Source organism: Augochlora pura, chromosome 7 (genome assembly GCF_028453695.1).
Source record: "Augochlora pura isolate Apur16 chromosome 7, APUR_v2.2.1, whole genome shotgun sequence".
Classification (NCBI taxonomy): Eukaryota; Metazoa; Arthropoda; class Insecta; order Hymenoptera; family Halictidae; genus Augochlora; species Augochlora pura.
This window is the reverse complement of record NC_135778.1, coordinates 7757241-7777692: the sequence shown is the minus strand read 5'-3', so window position 1 is coordinate 7777692 and position 20452 is coordinate 7757241. Positions and strand designations below refer to the sequence as shown.

Genomic DNA, 20452 nt, shown 5'->3' with positions numbered 1-20452 from the left:
TACGGGCTAAATAGTATATCCCTTAGCGGACGGCTGGCGGATATATCCGCCCAAAATACTGCGCGCTCCAATACCCGTCGTCCACAGCGAAGCTCGCCCGTCGAGCGCCGCCGTCCGCAAAGGGATATAAATGAAGACAATCTGAAATATTCCATATCAGAGTTCATTAATTCTAAAGATCAGAATTTGTTTAATACAGGCATTTCTGTATTAAAATCTCGTTGAAAAAGGCGTAGTAAAGCAAACGGGGTATATTTTGATTGAATCAACAGCTTTTGAAAAAAGATATACAGTTTTATATATTTACGTAAACGTCCGACATTTCATATGCACCAACCTAATATCTTTTATGAAGCTTTCTGCAACAATTTCGATGAAATATAATTAATACCTCGTTCTCGGTTTCGCCGATACAGATCGTCCCCTTCAAACGATTTCATCGATTAGCGAAAATATTGAAGGGACTCTAAGTAAGAACAAGACGATGGGTATTCGTTGTTTGCCGACAGCGGGATCCTCTTGGTGTTCGCTCTCAGCACGAATGAGAACGGTCTGATTGAAAGAAAGGAGTCGAATGTAATCGAGATCGAAGGTAATCGAGGAAAAAGATCGTGAAAATACCGTGCCGAACCGACACGGAATATTTCCGACGATGTTGCACAACTGTTGCACAACTGTTGCACATTGCAATATTGCGATCCGTTTCGATTTTCTCGGATAGCTGTGCATCATACTCGCGGTCTTCTCTCTCCATTATTAATTTAAACTCGTGCAAAAGTTTGCTCTCTCTCTCTCTTCGTTATCCATATCCGCTGCCTCTTGTTAAACACTCTATTCTCTTTAACAATGTTTCCAGTTTGCCACGTGAAATACAATCCTGTCGGCGATTAAAAAAAAGCGGGTTTTTGGGCGGAGTGAGAACTTGTTGCATCAATTGCGAAAAAAATAGATAAGGAAGAGCACGTTTATTTGCTTCTGCAATCATTTTATTTGAGTGAACATGATACATTGAAATTTCTAAACTATTCTAAACTTTCCACTCATTTTTCTATCAGTTTAATCGATTAAAAATAATTGACATTCTGAAATTCTTTTAAACTTTCTCTATTCTCTTTTTAATCATCTCTTCTTTTTTTTAATTAACTAAAAATAATACATTGACATCCTCAAATTATTTTAAAATTTATATTATACCAAATTGCAACTACTCAATTTTGTTATAAATATATAGAGTCTACAAAAGCCACGAAATGATCTATCGATGCGAAATAATATTGGAATCAATAGGGAATTGTTATCTTTAAAATGTTATAGATCTCCCTTAAAAATTCAAATGTTACCGAGTTACAACGCGTTGCAGTGCAATCGAACTTCGTTGTTAATGTTATCTGTACAAAATTTCATTATCGGGTATCGATACAATTACGTCATTCGGGCTGTTCGTGATGTAACAGCGTGTTCATTTCGTAGGTGCGTCTTTCTTCTAATGTACTAGGCTCCATACAAATTTTATCTGCCGCTGGAATATGCACACCGTGTTCCGTTCGATAGTAAAACAGACATTCCTCTGGGAGATTCGAATCGTGTGTTCGTTTCCCGGAGCAATTTTCGCATCAGAAACGAATTCCCTGCATTATGGCCTCTGACTGCCCGTACAAAATTTAAAAAGAATTAACTGCTAAAAATTAAGATAGTTAATTGCTAAAAATTGAGATAATTAATTACTAAAAATTAAGGTAGTCGATAGCTAAAAATTAAGGTATTTAATTGTTAAAAATTAAGGTAATGGATAGCTAAAAATTAAGGTATTTAATTGTTAAAAATTAAGGTAATGGATAGCTAATAATTAAGGTATTTAATTGTTAAAGACGACGGCTAAAACTAATTGCTAAAAATTACCGTTCCTTTCTTCTTCATAAGCGAGACCTAAATGACCAAATTAAGATTGATCTTCGGCTGTTCTACTTATACATTCTACAACATTTATTCGACTCTTTATTACAGTTGAAATTTTAAAAAGCAATATACATCACGACATCACATTTCTCTATTGTTTCTTTTACAAAGTTCATTCCCTACAGTACGATTCCTTCCACGCCGCATTGATCAGTATTTATTTGTCCTTATACTTTTCTAAAAAGGACCAGACAATTTCACTTCCTTGTATTTTCTTCATTTAATATCGTTTCTAAACTTTAATAACAGAACAACTTAATTATAGTTGAAAGAAATTAATAATATCCTTATTCTCGCGTGAAACCTTTTTCACGAATTTAACTCCTTCTTATAGTGCAAGGGGTTTGATCGATTAGCGCATTGCGCGTCTCAAATATCTACTCATCAATTAAATAAAATGAAAAACAAAATAGTTTGCTCTTCATTGAAATAACAAGCTTCCTATAGTCAATTTCGAATAACCCTGTGCAAGCAAAAATTCTTCTTAAAAATTCGAACGGACCCAACGGTGGCTGCCATAAGTGTCCCGCAAATCGATTGCACCAATCGCCACGAGAATCGTGCAACGACGCCGCCCGTTTTTTTCGTAGACGTGCGTCGATGCCGTAGGCCGCACGTATTTCGTCCCTGCAGCATAGTTGCAGCAAACGGATGCAGCGACGGGGCCGTGCGGGGCGGTTGTGTAGGGTCGCGACTGAAATATTAAATCGCGTAGAAGAAAGAGAGCGTGTTGCAGTCGCGATCGGGTCCCGTTCGGGCTTCGTCTCCGCCGGCTTGGTCCGCGGTCGGCGGACCCCCGCGTTCGATTTCGCTGGCGGCGCTTGCAGGAAAGATCGCGCGCGCGGGGGTGCGCGCCGCGCCGCGTTCACCACGCAGGAATCAATAGGGTAGTCGCGATGTCGAGGCGGCCCGTCTGGGTTAGGTCGTACCCGAGCGTCAGCGACATCTCTCACCACCGTTGCTTTCCTGGGGGTCGACGAGCAGCTCTCCTCGAGGCCGTCACGGCCGCCTTCAGGACCGACCGTTCGACCCCGCGGCCCATCTTCCCGACACCGCACGCATCGTCGCCGGGATGGCCGACACCGAGTTCGAGGAGTTCCGGCACTATTTCGAGAAGCTGCCCCAGCACTTGAAAGCGCCGCTGTCCAATTACACGTGAGTAGACCAGGCCGAGCTACGTCTCGATCGACGAACCGGGGACTGGCACGAACGACGAGCACCCTACTGTCTTCCACCCCGCGGCGAAACGTCTCGGGGATGACGGCGATCGTCGTCGACGTGCACAACCCCGTCGGGCAGCCCTGTGCCTCGACCAGCTGGACGAATTTCACCGCGGCGATCGGACGTCACCGCGCGACACGTCCACCATCCCCGACGACGATTAGCCTCGTCGCCTGCATTCCCTATGTCGCGCGACAGACTCCTCGCGCTAACCTGCTCGAGTTTCGATCGCCCCGAGGGAAGAGGATCGGCCTCGGTTTCGTCGCGAAGTGGTTCATGGTTTCGTTGGAAATTGGAACGGGGGTGGTGGTGGTTTCGTTTCATTGTGCCCGCTCTGACGTGTCTGTCGCGGACGCAGCCTGCAACGGGGGTGGGCTCGCTTCGCCGTTGCAGCCTGGTTGAATATTGAATGACCGTGCTGGTTTCGTGACCGTCGCGGAGATCACGATCCCGGAGATGAATCTTGTCGATTTATCAGAAAAAGGTAGATTCGGATGGTCGTGCTCGATCGCGAGAATCATCAGGGATAGTTTCTTAAGATTATCGGGGACACGGTCGAAGATCGTTTCGAACGATTGCTATAAATAGTCGATGCAAGTGTCCGCAGGATTGTGCAAGGGATGGAATTGTTCCAGGAATGGAATCGTTCCACGGATGGGAATTGCTCCAGGGATAAAATTGTTCCAGGTTGGACGACGGCGTTAACGTTTTCGTTAGGGGTCGCGACGCGTGCGACGATGCGGGCTCGTTCGTCTTGCGTCGCTTTCGCTCGCCGTGTTGCACTTTCGGAAGGAGATTAGGGGGGTTAGCCATGGTTGCAGCGGCGAAGATGCACCGCGGAGGCGCGGTCGATGCTGTTCCTCGTCTGCGAAATAAATCTAATGCGGGGAGATGCGGCTCGCGTGGTACACTTCCGGTGCGGGGGTGGCTGGGATATCGTTCGGACGCATTCAATGGTTTGTTTCTGGGATATTTAGCGTGATTGGAAGGACTCGTTACGCACGGAATGACGTAGATACGATTATGAGGACCTGGGTGTACGAGATGCTTCTTTCACGAGCGAAAATCACGAAGCTATAAGGAAACGATTAATAGGAAATTATTGTTATTAAGAGAAATTGTACTTGGCAATTTGCATTTAATTTGTTCGGATATTTTAACCCCTTGTCGTATCTCGTTTTTTTTAACAGTTATGGTGACTAGAAGTTTCTTGATTGTAATAATTTCTTGGACGAAGGAGAGACTTAGCAACTATTAATATGTTAATATTTATGATATTTATAATTGAATATTGTGGAGAAAAGAAAAGAATTTTCTTTTTTTTTTTAAATAGTATTTTACGTCGCATCAACTACACTTGCGGTTATTAGCGACGACTTTTAGTTGGGGATATTAGAGTTTACTGTATAGGCTTGAATTTTTTCAGGAATGAGATAACTTGTCCTATTTGTTTGCTCTTATTAAGGTTACCGTGGAGGTTTAGTTTCATTTTGTATTTAGCGCGGAGTTCTGTGTACTTGGAACAATTTAGAAGAATGTGTTTTATCGTTATTTGGGAGTTGCAAATATCGCATAGTGGAGGACTAGTTTTGGAAATTAAAAAGGAGTGAGTTAATTTCGAATGACCTATTCTAATCCTGTTTATTGTTACTTGTTGTTGTCGGTTGAGGTTCGATGTGATGGAAAGTTCCTTGAGGAATCCCTCGTGGACTTCTAGAGCGTGCGGCCTTGCAAAGTGCTTCCATTCGTTGTTCCAGTGGGATAGGAGAGGTTTTGTCTGCGATTCTTGGTGGTGACAGGGTGGTCGCTTCTTTTGCTGCTGTGTCCGTTTGGTTATTTCCAAAAATACCGACGCGAGATGGTATCCAGGCAAGGATAATTTTTTTCCCTTTTTCGGTTGCTTCGTGGTTTGTTTCTAAAATATCTAATGTCAAGTCATCCGTTCTTGTTGTATCAGTGTCCGATAAAATTGCGTTTTTGCCTATCAGAGAGGATACTGTAGTGTCGGTTGGAACCGTTGGCGGCGATCTTAAAGGCTTGCTGGATTGCGATTGTTTCGGCAGTTAAGATTCATGTATTCTGAGGTCATTTTTCTTTATTGATGATGCCTTCACCAACGGTTGCGTAGCCTGAACCCGCTTTAGAGACTGAAACATCAGTAAAAATTTGGGTGTATTGTGGGAAATTATTTAGAAATTCTAAGGTGAGTGTTTTAAAGTGTTGTGAGTTTGTGTCTTTTTTGTTGTGGATTTCGAGGTCGATGTTCGTTGAGATGGGGTGTAATATCCAAGGGGGGAAATTAGCGAATCGGTTCTGAAAGACTTCGTTTGGCCGTATAGACAGGGTTTTCAATGTGCTCATTAGAAATACTGGGTGACACATTTGAGAGGATGATTCTTTGGGCCGGGTAGATTAGCGGCCTGACGACGACACTTGAGTCCTTGATCGTAATTGATGAATATTTAGACAGGAGACGGTGAACTGTTTGTTTACTGTCTAAGTAAATACACACCCGACCATTTGAGATTCTCGAAATAAATCTTATGGCACTGTTACCAGTCAAAGTTCCGATAGCTCGGGCATAGTGCGTTATGGTGGCTCCGCAATGCTGTCTACAGTGATAGCTGCTTCTTTACTTGGGTACGTGTTGGACATTGTTTTGGATGCATAGGATGGTGTAGGATTTGGCATGGTAGGATTATCTTCGATTTCTTTGTTGTCAGCGTCGAGACTCCTGTACTCAGAGGTCTCTTGCGTTTTATAACCTCTAATCATTTTATCGTATGAGGATTCATATTCTGTGCGCACAATGTATGTATGTATGTATGGGTGGATGTATATATGTATGTATGCGTGGATGTATGTACGCCTTGGAGCACTTCTTTTGTTATTTCACGCACACAGTTTCACAGATTTGCTTATTTACTGGTACTCGCAATCGTCGAGAGAAACACGTCCGAACTGTATGACGGCTCGGAAACGAAAAGAATTTTGTTTCAACTTAAAAGCGTGGAACAATATTTATTATTAACATAATACGGTCATGGCTGTTTGCGCGAATTCTTTCGCGTGCAACCGGTATAATTTGAGGTTAGAAATATTCATGTAACTCATAAAATATCGAAGTTCAAGGAAGAATACGTTTCAAGTTTCTTTTATTAAGATTTAACCTTAAAACCTTAACTTCGATATTTTATTAATCATATCCATTTTACTAATCTTGAAATATTAAAAGGTTTGATAATTTAAAATGTCAGGTCCTTTTGGTAAATTTTAATCTCAAGTTTAATCTTTTATTCTTTTTAATATTTTACGGTCAGAAAAATTTATACAACTAATAAAATATTGTTACAACACACGAAATATCAAAGTTACAGTTTTGACTTATAAAGTTAACATTTCGAGATCAGAAGAAAAATGGATATCAACTCGTTTTATTAAGTTCTATTTTTAATTCGATGGTAGTGCACGAACGATCAAGAAAATGTCTACGTATTTTTAGTGATCCGGCATTTCACGGACAGTCAAGGAAACGATTATTTATAGTCGTTCCGAGCGATAACGTGTTGATAGTTGCTTACCAGAAATCTCCATTACGAGTCCTGGCTCGCTAAAATATACGGCGAGGGGTTGAAAGATTAATTACATAAACGTTAGCTTTGCGAACGTATAAACCGTGAGAGCTTTTTCTCGAATGATCAAATTATGGTCCTACATCATTAACGCGTTAAACCATTAAACGGTTTAAAAACCGAGCATATATCAAACAGGAACTTTCCATTAAATATTTCTCTAAAATTATTTAACGAGTAAAATTATTTAGAAACGTAAAATAAGATCACCTTGCGCTAAAATAAGGAGGTTCTACTTCAACATCGACTACGTGTCGAACATTTTAATTAGACTGCGGATCTTTGCGTATAATGGAAATAATTTGCACTAATTGCAAACAATAAATAGCATTTAGAAAGTTGTTCCTTCTTGTAACAATTTCGATAGAATTATTAACCCTTTGCATTATAGTGGAGCCTCTGCAGCGCCATTGAAATTGTTGTAACATGTTTCAAAATTATTTTTATTTGTTCAATTTTATTTGAATTTGTTTAACCTATCTATCGCTTTAAGTTTCGCTAGCGCGATATTTCCACGAACGCATAAAATCCGCTGTCTAATTATAATTATAGCTTAATCCTTCCAGCGTCCTATAGCGTCGCTATTTATCGAGACCAATATGCAAACTTCAAATTCCGCGCTGTACTCAGTGGACGCGTTTAAAAATGCAGCGAGGCGTACCGTATCGATCACGTTATTTTCCACCGTGCACGGAACACGGCCCATCAAAAATGAATAAAAGAAAAAGATCGATTCCCAAAATTAAACCAGCTCTCTATCACCCGATCCGTCACTCGTGATTATTTGTCTCCAGTGGACGAACCAACCCGTGCGCGCTGTTAACGAATTCCACCGCGCTTTTATCGTTAATTATTTGATCGAACGTCCACGTTACCTTCGACGCCGTTGCATTATCTTCGACGAAGTCTGCGTGGAAAGAAGAAAACACCGTTCACGGGATTCTCTTTCTACCTTAGAGTACCTGCCTTGACACGGCGGGTGCCGCGTAGGCCGCGCAAAGGCAACGATAATCTTTCACCTGTTTGCGAAAGTTAGTTTTGTTGTAAAAAGTCATATGTCGCAGTTTTTGTCTAACGAAATTTCTTTAGGAAGCTGGGAATGTAAAATAGTCAATGTGGCATCCACTGTGATAAATTTCAATTGTCTAGTCACAGTTTTATTAATTAAATAGCTTGGAATTTTTGGGGATGAGTTCGCCATTTCGCCAAATTTCTAGCGCTTATTTTATTTCTTTTTGTTTTTTTAATTAAGCTGCCTAGTCATCTACCTACTTTCAGTTTTATTAATAAAATTGTTCAGAGTTTCAGGGGCGAGTTTTGAGACTCGCGGCGCTTATTTTATTTCACATTGTTTTATCAATGAAATTGCTTTAAATTTTTGGGTATGAGTTTCGAAATTCCCAATGCATATTTTATTCCTCTTTCTTATTCAAAGCAATTTTAATCTCTCTTGAGGTTATCTGGCATTTATGGCATTTAACATATCGAGCAACAATGCGACTCTACACCGCTTTACCGCTATTACATTCTCCTGTAACTCTTTAGTCTTATTTCCCAAGAATCGAAGCTAAATCAATCACGATATCCACGAAATTTTTATCAGCTGCCACGGAACGATTTATCGTAATTATTTTTTCGATAGCTTGAAGTTTCGATGCTGATCGAAGAATAATTATGACGACGTCGGCGTTTACCTGTTGGTAGACGGTGTTCGAGTGTTTCTTGCTCGTGGCGAAGTGTTTCTTGAGAGTCCTAAACGTGTCAGTCTGCTGAGCTCTGATCCACTTGCCGTTTAAATGGATAATACTTTCAACAGAAGATGCACCGCGGCGACAATAAGTTATAGCAATACGTTCGCATATCTCGGAATCACGTGTTATAGTTTATCAATGAAACAACAATTTTAATCGATTCTTCCATTGCTCTCAGTTATCAATTATGTACGCTATGTGTCTATACAGAGAACGTTTATTGTATATTTGTATTTTTGAGAAAATTCGGTGAAAGTACCTAATATCGAACGATGTTTTAGACTTTTGTAAGATTACTATGCATTTGATTATAATTGATTTGATTAGAAATATTATTGTTGCTGAAGATTTTTCCGCTTCCCTGCCCAAAAAAAAAAAAAAAAAATTATTGTTGGATATTTAAGTTACTATTCGATAAATTATTGTTTCTAGATGATATAATGAATTATATAATGTATAATTCACCCTTAACTAATGATCTCGATTCCTGTTGGAAACAGGCTCGTCCACGATGTGATGATAGACGACTCGCCGACCTCGTCGCAATACAGCGACACAGAGGTCGGCAGGGCCTGCGACGGAGTCGGTCCCGACTCCGAGGACGAGGACGTGGTGGTGATACACCGACACGACACCCAGAGCGGCCACACATCCGGCGACGACAGCGAGGATCTCGACCAGAACTGCTCCATCGTCGCTGATAGCGACTTTAGGTTGGTAACATCGTAAGTGTGCCAGCATTTCGTCTTTCTTGTCTGTGACTGTTCGCTTCGTTCGACCATGTTAGAGATCTATAGATAGTCGAAGATCGCCGGCATCGATTGAACGGTTTGTACAGGGTGGCCCCCGCGAGCGCGAGCACTTGACCCTTCCGTCTCTGCACACCGGCTCGATTTTTGCGGTTGTTCCAAGGTCGCAGGAGAGCTCTGAAAAGAACGTATTAATAATCAGACTGCAGAACATTATGCAATTTTTTCGTATTTAATTTTATAGAACTTAAAATTTGTATTTTCGTATTTAATTTTATAGAAACTAAAATTTATATCTCGTACTATATATTTGAATAATTAAAGTAATCTATACTGTTCTTTCACTTATTAACTCTTTGCTGTTGTATGTCTACTCCCAGCTAAGAAGCTATTTATTTAATATAAAAATGATCCGAGAATATTTTAGAAACATTGAATTACAATTAACAATTTTTTGGTATACTGCGAAACGGAAAAATTGTCGAGAGAAATTGCATAAAGGAGCCAGTATGCAGACGACGTCGGCGAAGATAGTGTTGCAGAGGGTGGGTTCAGTTTCCTATTGATTCGAAAACGTCTACTTTATTGATTCGGTGAAACTAATATAAGAACTCTGCGGAGCAGACTATATATAGTAAACCACCAATTCGATATAGTTAGCGCAGTGATCGTTATTGTATAGAACAAAATGATACGTACCATTAAAATCTCTCAATCTTTAGAAATATTATAAATTCTCCCTAATTGTCCTTCGACTAGTGAACCAAAATGGACAATTAGAGAATACAAGACACGATTATTAATTTGCCGTGCTTGTTTTTATAGTCCAATCGGAATATTTTCAGAAATTTTTTAAAAAGCTCTCTATCTATAGAATTTTGATTTTCGAACTCGTTAATTCTGCTTGGAGCATCCTGTATGGCGTTCAACCCTTCATCGAATGAAAAATGAGCTTTATGATATGAGCTCGATGATATCTTCTTCTCACTTTTGCATGCAAGAAGGAATGAATTTGCAACGTGTCCGGAGATCCAGTTCCGTTAAATAGTGCCCTTCTCTATAGCTGACCAGTCTCACGATCGTATTCACGATGTTCCCTATTTATGTTTCTCGATCTAAGGACACCGACGTTGACTGTACCAACTTTAGAAATGCATCCTGATCGAAGCAAGTTTGCACTTACGTTACTTTACAACGCGTTGGTAGTGTTTCGATAATGCAGCACCCCTAATCCCTAGAGAAACCGACCTTTAGCGAACCTGTTCGGAATAGATCGCATAACATCTCTCATGGTATCTTTAACGACATGTATCAACGTATCCGGTATTCAAAATCGACTTTCCCCGTCACTGATTTAATTGAATAATTCGTTAATAATTTAATTGAATAATACGTAAATAATTTAATTTAATAATTTAATTTAATAATTCGTTGATAGAGATAGACAAAAGTTATAGATAGTAAACGTGTAATTGTTTCAACTCTAATTATTCTCGTTTAGTGGAAAGTGAACATCCATTTTTGTTATATTTTAGTCGAAGCTATTTACGTAGATTAACTATTACAATTTATGTTTCGAATTGTTATGGTAGATTCGTATACTTTTATTATTTAATGCCATTAGAAAGAATAATTTGCATTTATAATATTACTAGCTTAGACCGACAGTCGTTGTTATTATAATTGTCAATGTAAATGGTTCTTGGTTGTCTTTACGTTTATAGATTAATAACAATCGCAATTTATTTATATAATATTTGATACTGAATAATCTAAAAATTATTGTAATAGTAAATGATATATTTTCTATGTGAAAACAATTATATACAGGTTTTTTAACGATGAAACATAATTTGAAAATTACCTGAAGAAAGGAAACTTTTGAATCACAGATACAGTTGACAGAGAAAATTACAAATAAATCATGTAATGTTCCTGGGTGCGTGCTTGTCCTCTTGTACGGTGACATTTCGCTGTCTTAAAGCAATTCACGTCAGTCGTCGCACTGATATTAATACTCGAGAAGTGTTTGTCGCTGGTGACCTATTCGGGAGTATTCTTTAGCTGAAATGTCGACTAATGAACGATCTCTCTCGCCGCGGTAAGATAATGTGACCAATCGACCCCGGATTTTGTGCATTTATAGCTAAAACGGTTAAATAGAACACTGAAGAGTATTTTACGAATACTGTTGCATCATTGTCGCTGCATTAACGTCGTTAAAAGGAGAATATTTTTATCCAACCTTTTCTTTTACATAATTGACGAAGCATATTTTTCTTTTGCGTAAAGATTCGCAGCGTAATTTGAGATCACTATTGCAAGAAGAATTTTTTTTTGACGGTGTTTAATAAATCTAGTGACTCTGCAAATCGAAGAATTATAATTAATTATATATATATTTATATCTATAAATTACATATTTAATTATACATGTATATTTATAAATTACTTGTTATTAATTATCACTGATACATATCCGTATAAATTATATAAAACAGACGTCAAATAAAAATATTACAAAGACTAAATAAAAATCAGATTAAAATTAGATAAAGATTAATTATACTTGATTATATAATCTGAATGTTTTGAGACTGCATAAAAAGCGACCGCATTTGGGAAAGCACATTTTCTATAAGCATAGTCTGTCGCGGCGAAATTAGCGGAACCTTGTTTGAACACCTGTGTTCCTCGCCTACTTACGGCATTCTCTGATGCCTCGGCAGGGGCTTTGTGCCCCGGTTCTGTCCCTAAAACGTCGACACTCAACCACCGCGAGAGCAAGAGAGAGAGAGAGAGAGAGAGCCGCCATTTAGCACGGTTGCACGGGCGAAGTAACCGCATTTGTTCCGGCAAGAACGCACCCAGGTTCTTCCATTAGTAGCAATTCGTACCGTGACAATTTTGTAATGCGCTCATCCCTGGATTTACGCGCGGCGCACTTCGGCGCGCGGACTCTCTTTACACCCGGCAAACAATGGACGTCTTTTGTTTACGCGGTCTCCTCTTTTTTCCCTTCCCGGTCTTTTTCTCTTTTTCAAGCGGTCAGAAAGATTTATCTTTCAATGGAGCTCTCGCATCGGTGCCGATGAGACGAGATAATTTTTGAGAACGTTGAAAATTACGGGATTACCCTCGGCCTGCGGTAACCGGATCTTACGTGATCCGATTTATTTGTATGATCACCTTGTTGGTCAGTTTTTGGCAATTAACTATTTGCGCTTGAAGATGTTTTAAGTTTAGATGCAAAAGGGTTGTTTTGACTAGCAGTATTTCTATTTTATATAATTTAGTATATTTTGTGCATACGAAATTGAGTCTCGTGACTGAAATAGAATTAAATAAAAAGGAGTTAATAATGTGAAAATTATTTTGCGATGTGATATAACAATTTTTAGTGGTGCTTCGGAGTTACCATTCGAGTGCAAAGGGTTAAATGAAATAAATAACTGTTGCAATGGAAAAAGTGTACATTATAAATGATTAATAAAATTGGTGAACGAAGCATAGAATTGATGCAAACAATTGTCCATTGTATAGTTGTTAAAATGAGCCGCTGACCGAGGGTTGTCACACTATATGTGAGAGAAGTATTAATATGTTCATAAAAAGATTTAATTTTGTTTAATTAAAGTAAAATATATAATATTTGTAAAACTGATATTTAGATTTTAATAATAAGTGTATGGCGATTATTTTTATGATTTCATAGAGGTTGTTTATTTAAAATGTATAATGAAATTAAAAAGAATTCAATATTTTAGAAAGATATTAATAACTCTCTCGATTATAGTGTGTTAATATACATATATTTTATTTGTGCGGTTAGGTGCACTGAATATTTTTAAACGATTCTCTCACTTATTTCTTTCCAATATCGACAATTTTTGAAACGTTTGAATCGTAAATCGAGGGAAATGAACACAGTATCGCTCATAATTGCCGAGACGATTAGAGGTTCAAAATCTATTGTAAAATAATAATTCTTGTAAGCAGATCTATTTTGGCAAAATTTATTGAGTATTTAATATTGAGCATTGCATATTAAATATTGAGCATTTACTATCGAATATTGAGTATTCAATAATGAATATTAAATATTGAGTATTGACTATTGAATATAGAGTATCGATCATAAGATATCAAATAAAAAACGCTCAACTTTAAATGCTCACAATAACTAAAATATTTCACACATTTCTCCATTCCTGAGGTTCGTAAACTGCTCAATAAAAATCGTATATTTATCAATTCAGTAAAATCCTCTTTTCCATAAAGTATCGCTGAATTCTTCCATTCATTCCAACCATTATGCGCCGACTCGCAGAGAAGGCGTGTTGAGTCGCGGAGCCTTCTTCGTGGACGCAGCAATTATGAGCGATGGCTGTCGCACGTTAAAATCGAGCAGATGTTATGGCCTGTTTTCAATGATCACTGTCCCGAGCTCCCGATAAGAATACACTTCGAACGGCATGGTGAAAGGTAGCTTAGCTCACTACACGACTACCCTTGGGTGACATTAGCTTGTTCGGTGGACTGAGCAGCAGGGGTCGATCGGCAGGCGTCGGTGGTCCAGGTCCCGGCGGAGGTGCCGCTTCCGTTTCCGGCGGCAGAGACAGCGTAGTCAGCGATGTCGGCGACTCTTGTTCGAGTTTGAGCTCTTGGCCGACGCCGGAACACGTGCCCTCTAATCGACCGGGGAGCGGCGGCAACGAACGTCGACGTCGGAGGTTACCTGAAATCCCCAAGAACAAGAAATGTAAGACAGTTCTGCTTCATCATTCGCTTGGAAAATTCGCAGTACAATTCGTGAGAATATTCACAGTTCACAAAAAGAGTTGGTGTACAAAATGTTTGGTCACCATTTACTGCAATAACATGTTTCTAATTCGGTCAAGCGATCTAAAAAATTTTGTTGAAATATTCAAGGGTCATAAAAGGGACGGAATTATAAAAACGTTCCGTTTTGAATATCTTTTACAAACCCGCGTAATTCGACCCGTTCTCCATCGAGTTTAAAAACCTCAGCTGATCGCTTCAGCAGAAAGCGAAAATATCGCGCTGCATCCTCATTGAGACCGGAACGTCACGCGTCGACGGTGTTGGCCTGGCAGCCTAGAATCTGATCCGACGCCGATCCATTACCTCTAGAACCGTCTGACCTTGAGCAATCGAGTCGGTGCGGCACAAGGAACAGACCATACTCCGCGTACACCTCAATCGAACGATATATCGCGTATGCAACCGCACAATCTGTGACCGCAACGAAAGAAAATCCAATAATGACGTCTATTTACGTCGCGACGTTTGTCCGAGAGACTCGTTCCCTCCACCGCGTGCGCTAAAGATTCGTTTCTGGTCACGTCGATCGCGCGTGTCTCGATCGTTCGATTAAAACCGAGCGCTAAGAGTCGAACGATGCGGTGTCTGGAGAATTTCGAGCGCCTCGTAATTTTAAAAAGAGGTGCGACGGAGAATCATTTGAGCAGTGATACGAGGATCATCTCGCGCGACTGTTTTTATTTGTTTAATCAACGGTGTTTATTCGCAGGTCTGCCTATCGGTCAGATGACCATGCAGTCCTCGTCGTCGCTGGCGGACGAGCTGAACGCGGCGAACGGCTCGACAAACAGCAGACCGCATTTAGTCTTACGAAAATGTCACTCGAGGATCCGTCACGAGGACAGCTCGCCCGACAGCGAACGAATGGCAACCGACAGCGGCCATTCCACCGCCCACTCGCCGGAAAACGGACCCAAAAGCGTCTCGCCCATACCCTGCAACACTCTGCAGAACACGGACTCCGCTTCGCCTAGTAGCACGCCAGGTGATAGCTTTGATTCGTTGTAGTAATGTATTTAGTATTCGATCTTCAACATTCCATATCCAATATTCAATATTTTCTCCTCAATATTCCATATTCAATATTCAATATTTTATCTTCAATATTCCACAATCAATATTCCATATTTTATATTGCACATTTAAGATTCCATATTCAATATTTTATCTTCAAGATTCCATATTCAATATTCAATTCTCACTACCCAATATTTCATATTCAATATCAAGCATGGTTCACAGTTTGAAGAGTTCAGTGATATTTAATAAAGAAATTGATTTTTCTAAATTGGTAATTATTTAATTCGTATTGCTTTATGACCGGTCTGTGAACTTCAGGAATTAATGAAGTTGAATAAATGTTGCTGTGAACATGTAACATTGGGCATTTTATATTTAATATGCAATCTTTAATATTCAATCTGTAATCTTCAATATTAAATATTTTATCTCTAATATTCAATATATAATCTTCAATATTCGTTACTCGATATTTGATACTCAGTGAATTTAAATCTCGATATTGAAGATCAAATATTGAGTATTGAGTATTAAATATTGCATAATGAATATTGAAGATTACACATTGAATAATGAATATTGAAGATTACAGATTGAATATTGAAACATTTTACTTGTTATGAACATATAAAGTAGAGCGTTTACGGAATCTCATCGTACATATTTCTGCACAGAAGTTTAACTAAATTTGTTAATTAACAACCTGTCGTTCTCATAAAGGAAGCGGAGGTGTTCCGTTCACTCAACTGGAGTTGCTCGAGGCAACGCATCGAGGACTGCACAAATTTGTGCCAAGACATCACGACGAGATCGATCTCGAAATCGGCGATCCCATTTACGTTCAAAAAGAGGCCGATGATCTCTGGTGTGAAGGTTCGTTCCATACACACATACAATACTATCAATATTATATGTATATATATTTAAGGTGTCCTGCAAGTTCTTTCTGCTTCATGCTATGTATAAACTGGAGAATATGCTCGATGAAAATCCGCGAGACAGTGGATGCCACTAACATTAGGTACAGAATCCTTTAATCAGTGCAAAGAAAAAAAAGGAAAGATCTCACGGGACACCCTAATATATACAGAAATTAATTTAATCGTACAAAATCGCCTCGTGAGTGACATGATCGTTGCGTTTCGATTCGAAGGTGTGAACCTCAGAACAGGTCGTCAAGGTATCTTCCCCTCGGCTTACGCGGTCGACATGGATTACAGCGACTTCGATCCGTCAGCGCCGAAGGTAAAAAGGGAGCGATACCTTCTGGGTTACCTGGGCTCCGTGGAGACCTTGGCGCACAAAGGTACCGGCGTCGTTTGCCAAGCGGTGCGACGAATCGTCGGGAACTCGAACGAGTCGCCGATCTCGCAGAGCTGCATCTTGGAAGTCTCCGATCAGGGTCTCCGGATGGTCGACAGAAGTAAACCAAGGGTAAACGTCCTATTTATTTTAACCGACGTGCGATCGACCGCGCCGCGAATTCGAGTTCAACGAAACGGATATTAACTAATCGATGATCGCGAGCAGGCTGCGGACGTTCGTGCGAGTATAGATCGTGCGAGGGGAAGACAGATATACGAATACAAATAATTTTGAAATATTATTGACAGATGTAGCAGAGTGCGCGAAGAAATTACGGCTATTAATTATGTAAACGTTATTTATTATTCCGCCAGACTGTGAATTAAAATATTGAACGGGCATACGACTGGCCCGCGCGACTGTATATTCAATTACAAGCTGACGAAATTAGTCGGCGCGCTGTCATTATCATCTGCAGCTATCGTCTCCAATAAAGAGTGGAATAATGATTCGTTTTGCAATTACAAATTGCCGGCTAATGATCTCGCATTACGCGCACGACTTGCGATTATTGATTATCCTCTTCGGGAATGAATAATTGATTGCTGATTACACGCCGTAGACCGGTTAACGAACGTCGAGAGATGTTTTACATGCTCGAACGTGGTTGTGTATGTTATGGTAATTTATTTGGAGTGTTTACAATGTTCACGTTGTTCACGTTGTTTTACAGAAGAGCCAGGGACCCTGCCACGATTATTTCTACTCGCTGAAGAACGTTTCCTTTTGCGCCTTTCACCCCCGCGATCATCGCTACCTCGGCTTCATCACGAAGCATCCAACCCTGCAGAGGTTCGCTTGTCACGTGTTCATTGGCCAAGAATCCACGAGACCCGTCGCCGAAGCCGTCGGGTATGCACACTGATCTCTTTCTCTCTATTTCTCCGAATTTAATCTGTAATTAGAATTTATTATTTACAAAGTTTCAGTTTTGATATACAAGAAAATGTTGCGCGGACATTTTCTAGCTGCCGGGTCAGTGACCACTATAATTAGATGAAGTCTTAGCAATTTGTATGATAAAACAAGAATTGATATATTTTTTCTTACCAAGTATCGTCGTAAGAAGATATCAGTGCTTCTATAGTTACAGAAGAGTATATTCATCAATAAAATATACAGTAAAATATTACCCGGTTAGCCGAAGACTTTAATAAGATTTTGATAACGTTACTTATTAAAATTAAATTTTAATTTTAAAGAACTAAAGTAAAATATAGTAAATAATAAGATTTCAAGAAGATCGCTTATTAAAATTAAATTCCAATTTGAAAGAATTAACAATTTTTAAGAATTTTGACAATTCCCAAATAATTACTTGAACCACAACAGCAATATTGGACTCGCACTGATTGTCTTCAGAGTCCTTTGAGTCATTCCACGCCAAAAATCAATCACTTTCTTCCCTCGTTATCTAAAATTTCGTTGAAATTAAAATATTACATATACCATACGATACTATCGGGGGGTGGGTTAATTTCGAATTTGTTAAAAAAGTACGAGCTCTAAAATTCATAATTCATGCGAAAATGCGTTGTACTCAGGAATTTTTATCTCGGAAACTATCTATCTTATCGAGGCGTGCTTTTCATTTGAAAAAGACCCGTCTCTTTAAACAAATTTTGTTCGAACTGAGAAACTCTTTGTTCACTGTTAAAAATTTATAAACAAAAGAGTGATTTATTTGGGATGGAACGACCCGTCCCTGTATCAAACGATAATGGACCACCCGGTATAAAATTCAGTTGTCTGATAATTTAATCAAAGATCCTGTGTGCTCGACGACGTATGTAACATTGAATTTAAAGGTGGAATGTTCTCTTCGTAGGCGTGCTTTCCATCGGTTCTACACGAAGTTCATCGAGACTGCTTTCCCGATAGAGGATATCTATATTGAATAGATTATACTGCTGGCCTGTTCTATAGCGGCTACAGAAGAAAAGATAAACACACATTCCTTTTGACCCTTGTACATACTGCCCTTAGCTGTAGATACAAAATGACAAACGCGAATCAAACACCCAATTAAACGACATGTGCGACACGCGCGTATACGCATGCAGCTCTATGCACGCCCCTATAACGGGGGACTGCGGGTATCTTTATGCGAAATAAAATGGCGCAACGATAAACACACAGAGAACACACGTAGACAATTATTCCCGCCTCGAATAATCATTTTAATCTGTTAGGAATAATATAATGAATCGTTCAACCGTTCTAATAGCGTCATTGTTTTCTATTTCAACTAACTCATTTTCCATAAAGTCCGCATAAAATCCGCAGTCTACCTACAACGATCACGCTGTTTGCTAAGAATACGAATTTGGCCGTCGGTAAGAATAGTATTATTTAGCGTCGACGCGACACCATAAAGCAGAGATGTTCAACGTGGTAAAGAGAAAGACATAGAGCAAAGCTGTGCGTTTTAGCAGAGTGGAGAGAAGGAAGAAGGAAGTGTTTACGTTTTCATGGCATCCTTCCTTTCTCACTCGCACGCATTCCCGTTACATGATATGCTCTAACAGACAGAAGGTTGAACAGATCTGTCATGAATCATTCGAAGAAGACAGTCACAGTTAATCATTGGTGTTGTTTCATTCGAGATCTTTGCATCTTTCTTTCTCGCAAATAATTAGACCCGACTTAGTATTTTTGATCGGCAGCGTGTTCGCGTTGCATACGGGCGTGCATGTAACACAGACACACGTGTATCTATCTGACGCGTGTACAGATGTGTCTGTGTAGAACTGTGCGTATGTACCGAGCAACTTCGGAAAGCGTGACGACGGGACCGATTCCAGCGCCGTGTTTCTGTTTCCGTTCTATTCGAGATGCTCGCTTTTTACCGGTAGATCGTTTTGCGTTCAGACAATTCTTCCTCGACTTCGCAATCCAAACCCCCCCCTCACACGACATCACGATCACGCGAGGATCCATTCGATTCGACCGAATGTCAGCGACCACGATCGTTTCACACGTTTTCGTTAACGCGACGGACCGCGGGCTGAACACCGGACGAGAGAGAGAGAGACCTTTAATATTCGACTAAACTAATTAATACCGATAAGAACTAATCGCCAACCCCTCGATCCTTCGACCAAGCTAACCGTATAGCGACACGTAGAATGATAATCGACAATAGTGTGGATCGTACCGATATTAATCTTTCCATAAAAGATGGAAAAGGCGGAAAAAAAGAACCGCGCGCGGTGGTTTCGTTTTCCGTTTTCATCGTCGCGTCGACGGTTTACGATCCGTAATTTCTCTTGCGTTTCTCTTTCGTTTGTCTTCCGTTCATTTGCCGTTTCTATTTCGTTCACGTTGCGATTCGCTTCCGTTCGATTCGCGTGATTTGTCGCGTTGTTTTCGCGGACCGATTGATTACGTTTATCGATGGCAACGAAGCAGAGGACGGAAATGAGAGAAGAAAGAAGGAAAGAGACCGAAGCGCCAAGAAAATAACATATTTTGTCGTACGGGTGTTTTAGGGACTCGTATATTTTTCTATCTTTCTTTCCGGAGAAATCGTTAATTAATTAGATTACGTTGTTAACGATAAGCCGTGACGTTTTAGCACGCATCTTCGATAACCGTGAGTCGCGTTTTTGTTCGCCGTCGCTGAAAACGACCATTAGATTATCGAAGCGCACATTGGCCTCTATGTAGAAAATTCTATCGACTCGTATGTACCCGCGTTCGCATAGCGTTCCCGCGAACGGTCGCGCAGTTGTTAATTACGAATCAAATCGCACGCACCGAAAAACGATGATTACAGAGGATATGTGAAAAACGATGCCTCGAGCAAATTGCGATTATTAATTTGTACCGCTTCCACCGCCGTTGTGTCGTTCCAATTGGCGAGACTCGTTGCAGTATTATATGAATTCGGTTTTGTGTCTTGTTGGATGGA

At 39.9% G+C, this 20452-nt stretch overlaps 1 protein-coding gene across 3 annotated transcripts; it reads left to right on the top strand.

Annotated features, from left to right (window-relative positions):
• Positions 1 to 2321: 2321 nt before the first annotated feature.
• Positions 2322 to 20232, top strand: Aplip1 (JNK-interacting protein Aplip1). Of its 3 annotated transcripts, none has more exons than XM_078187045.1 (8): positions 2322 to 3111; positions 9061 to 9285; positions 13836 to 14071; positions 14864 to 15139; positions 15895 to 16047; positions 16328 to 16608; positions 17213 to 17391; positions 18368 to 20232. In XM_078187045.1, the coding sequence occupies exons 1-8, from the start codon at positions 3029 to 3031 to the stop codon at positions 18438 to 18440; spliced, it is 1506 nt and encodes a 501-aa protein (XP_078043171.1). In that variant the 5' UTR covers positions 2322 to 3028; the 3' UTR covers positions 18441 to 20232. The 3 variants fall into 3 exon arrangements, with proteins under 3 accessions (XP_078043171.1, XP_078043173.1, XP_078043172.1); XM_078187047.1 differs by having other exon boundaries at positions 2323 to 3111; positions 9061 to 9273; positions 13857 to 14071; XM_078187046.1 differs by having other exon boundaries at positions 2325 to 3111; positions 9061 to 9273.
• Positions 20233 to 20452: the final 220 nt, after the last annotated feature.

What these genes read in the sequence shown, in the direction of transcription:
- Aplip1 (XM_078187045.1), top strand. Translation starts at nt 3,029, where the DNA reads ATGGCCGACACCGAGTTCGAGGAGTTCCGGCACTATTTCGAGAAGCTG. An exon ending in GACTTTAGGTTGGTAACATC is followed by an intron (nt 9,286 to 13,835) that starts GTAAGTGTGCCA and finishes GGGTGACATTAG; the next exon opens with CTTGTTCGGTGGACTGAGCA. An exon ending in CCCGTCGCCGAAGCCGTCGG is followed by an intron (nt 17,392 to 18,367) that starts GTATGCACACTG and finishes TTCTCTTCGTAG; the next exon opens with GCGTGCTTTCCATCGGTTCT.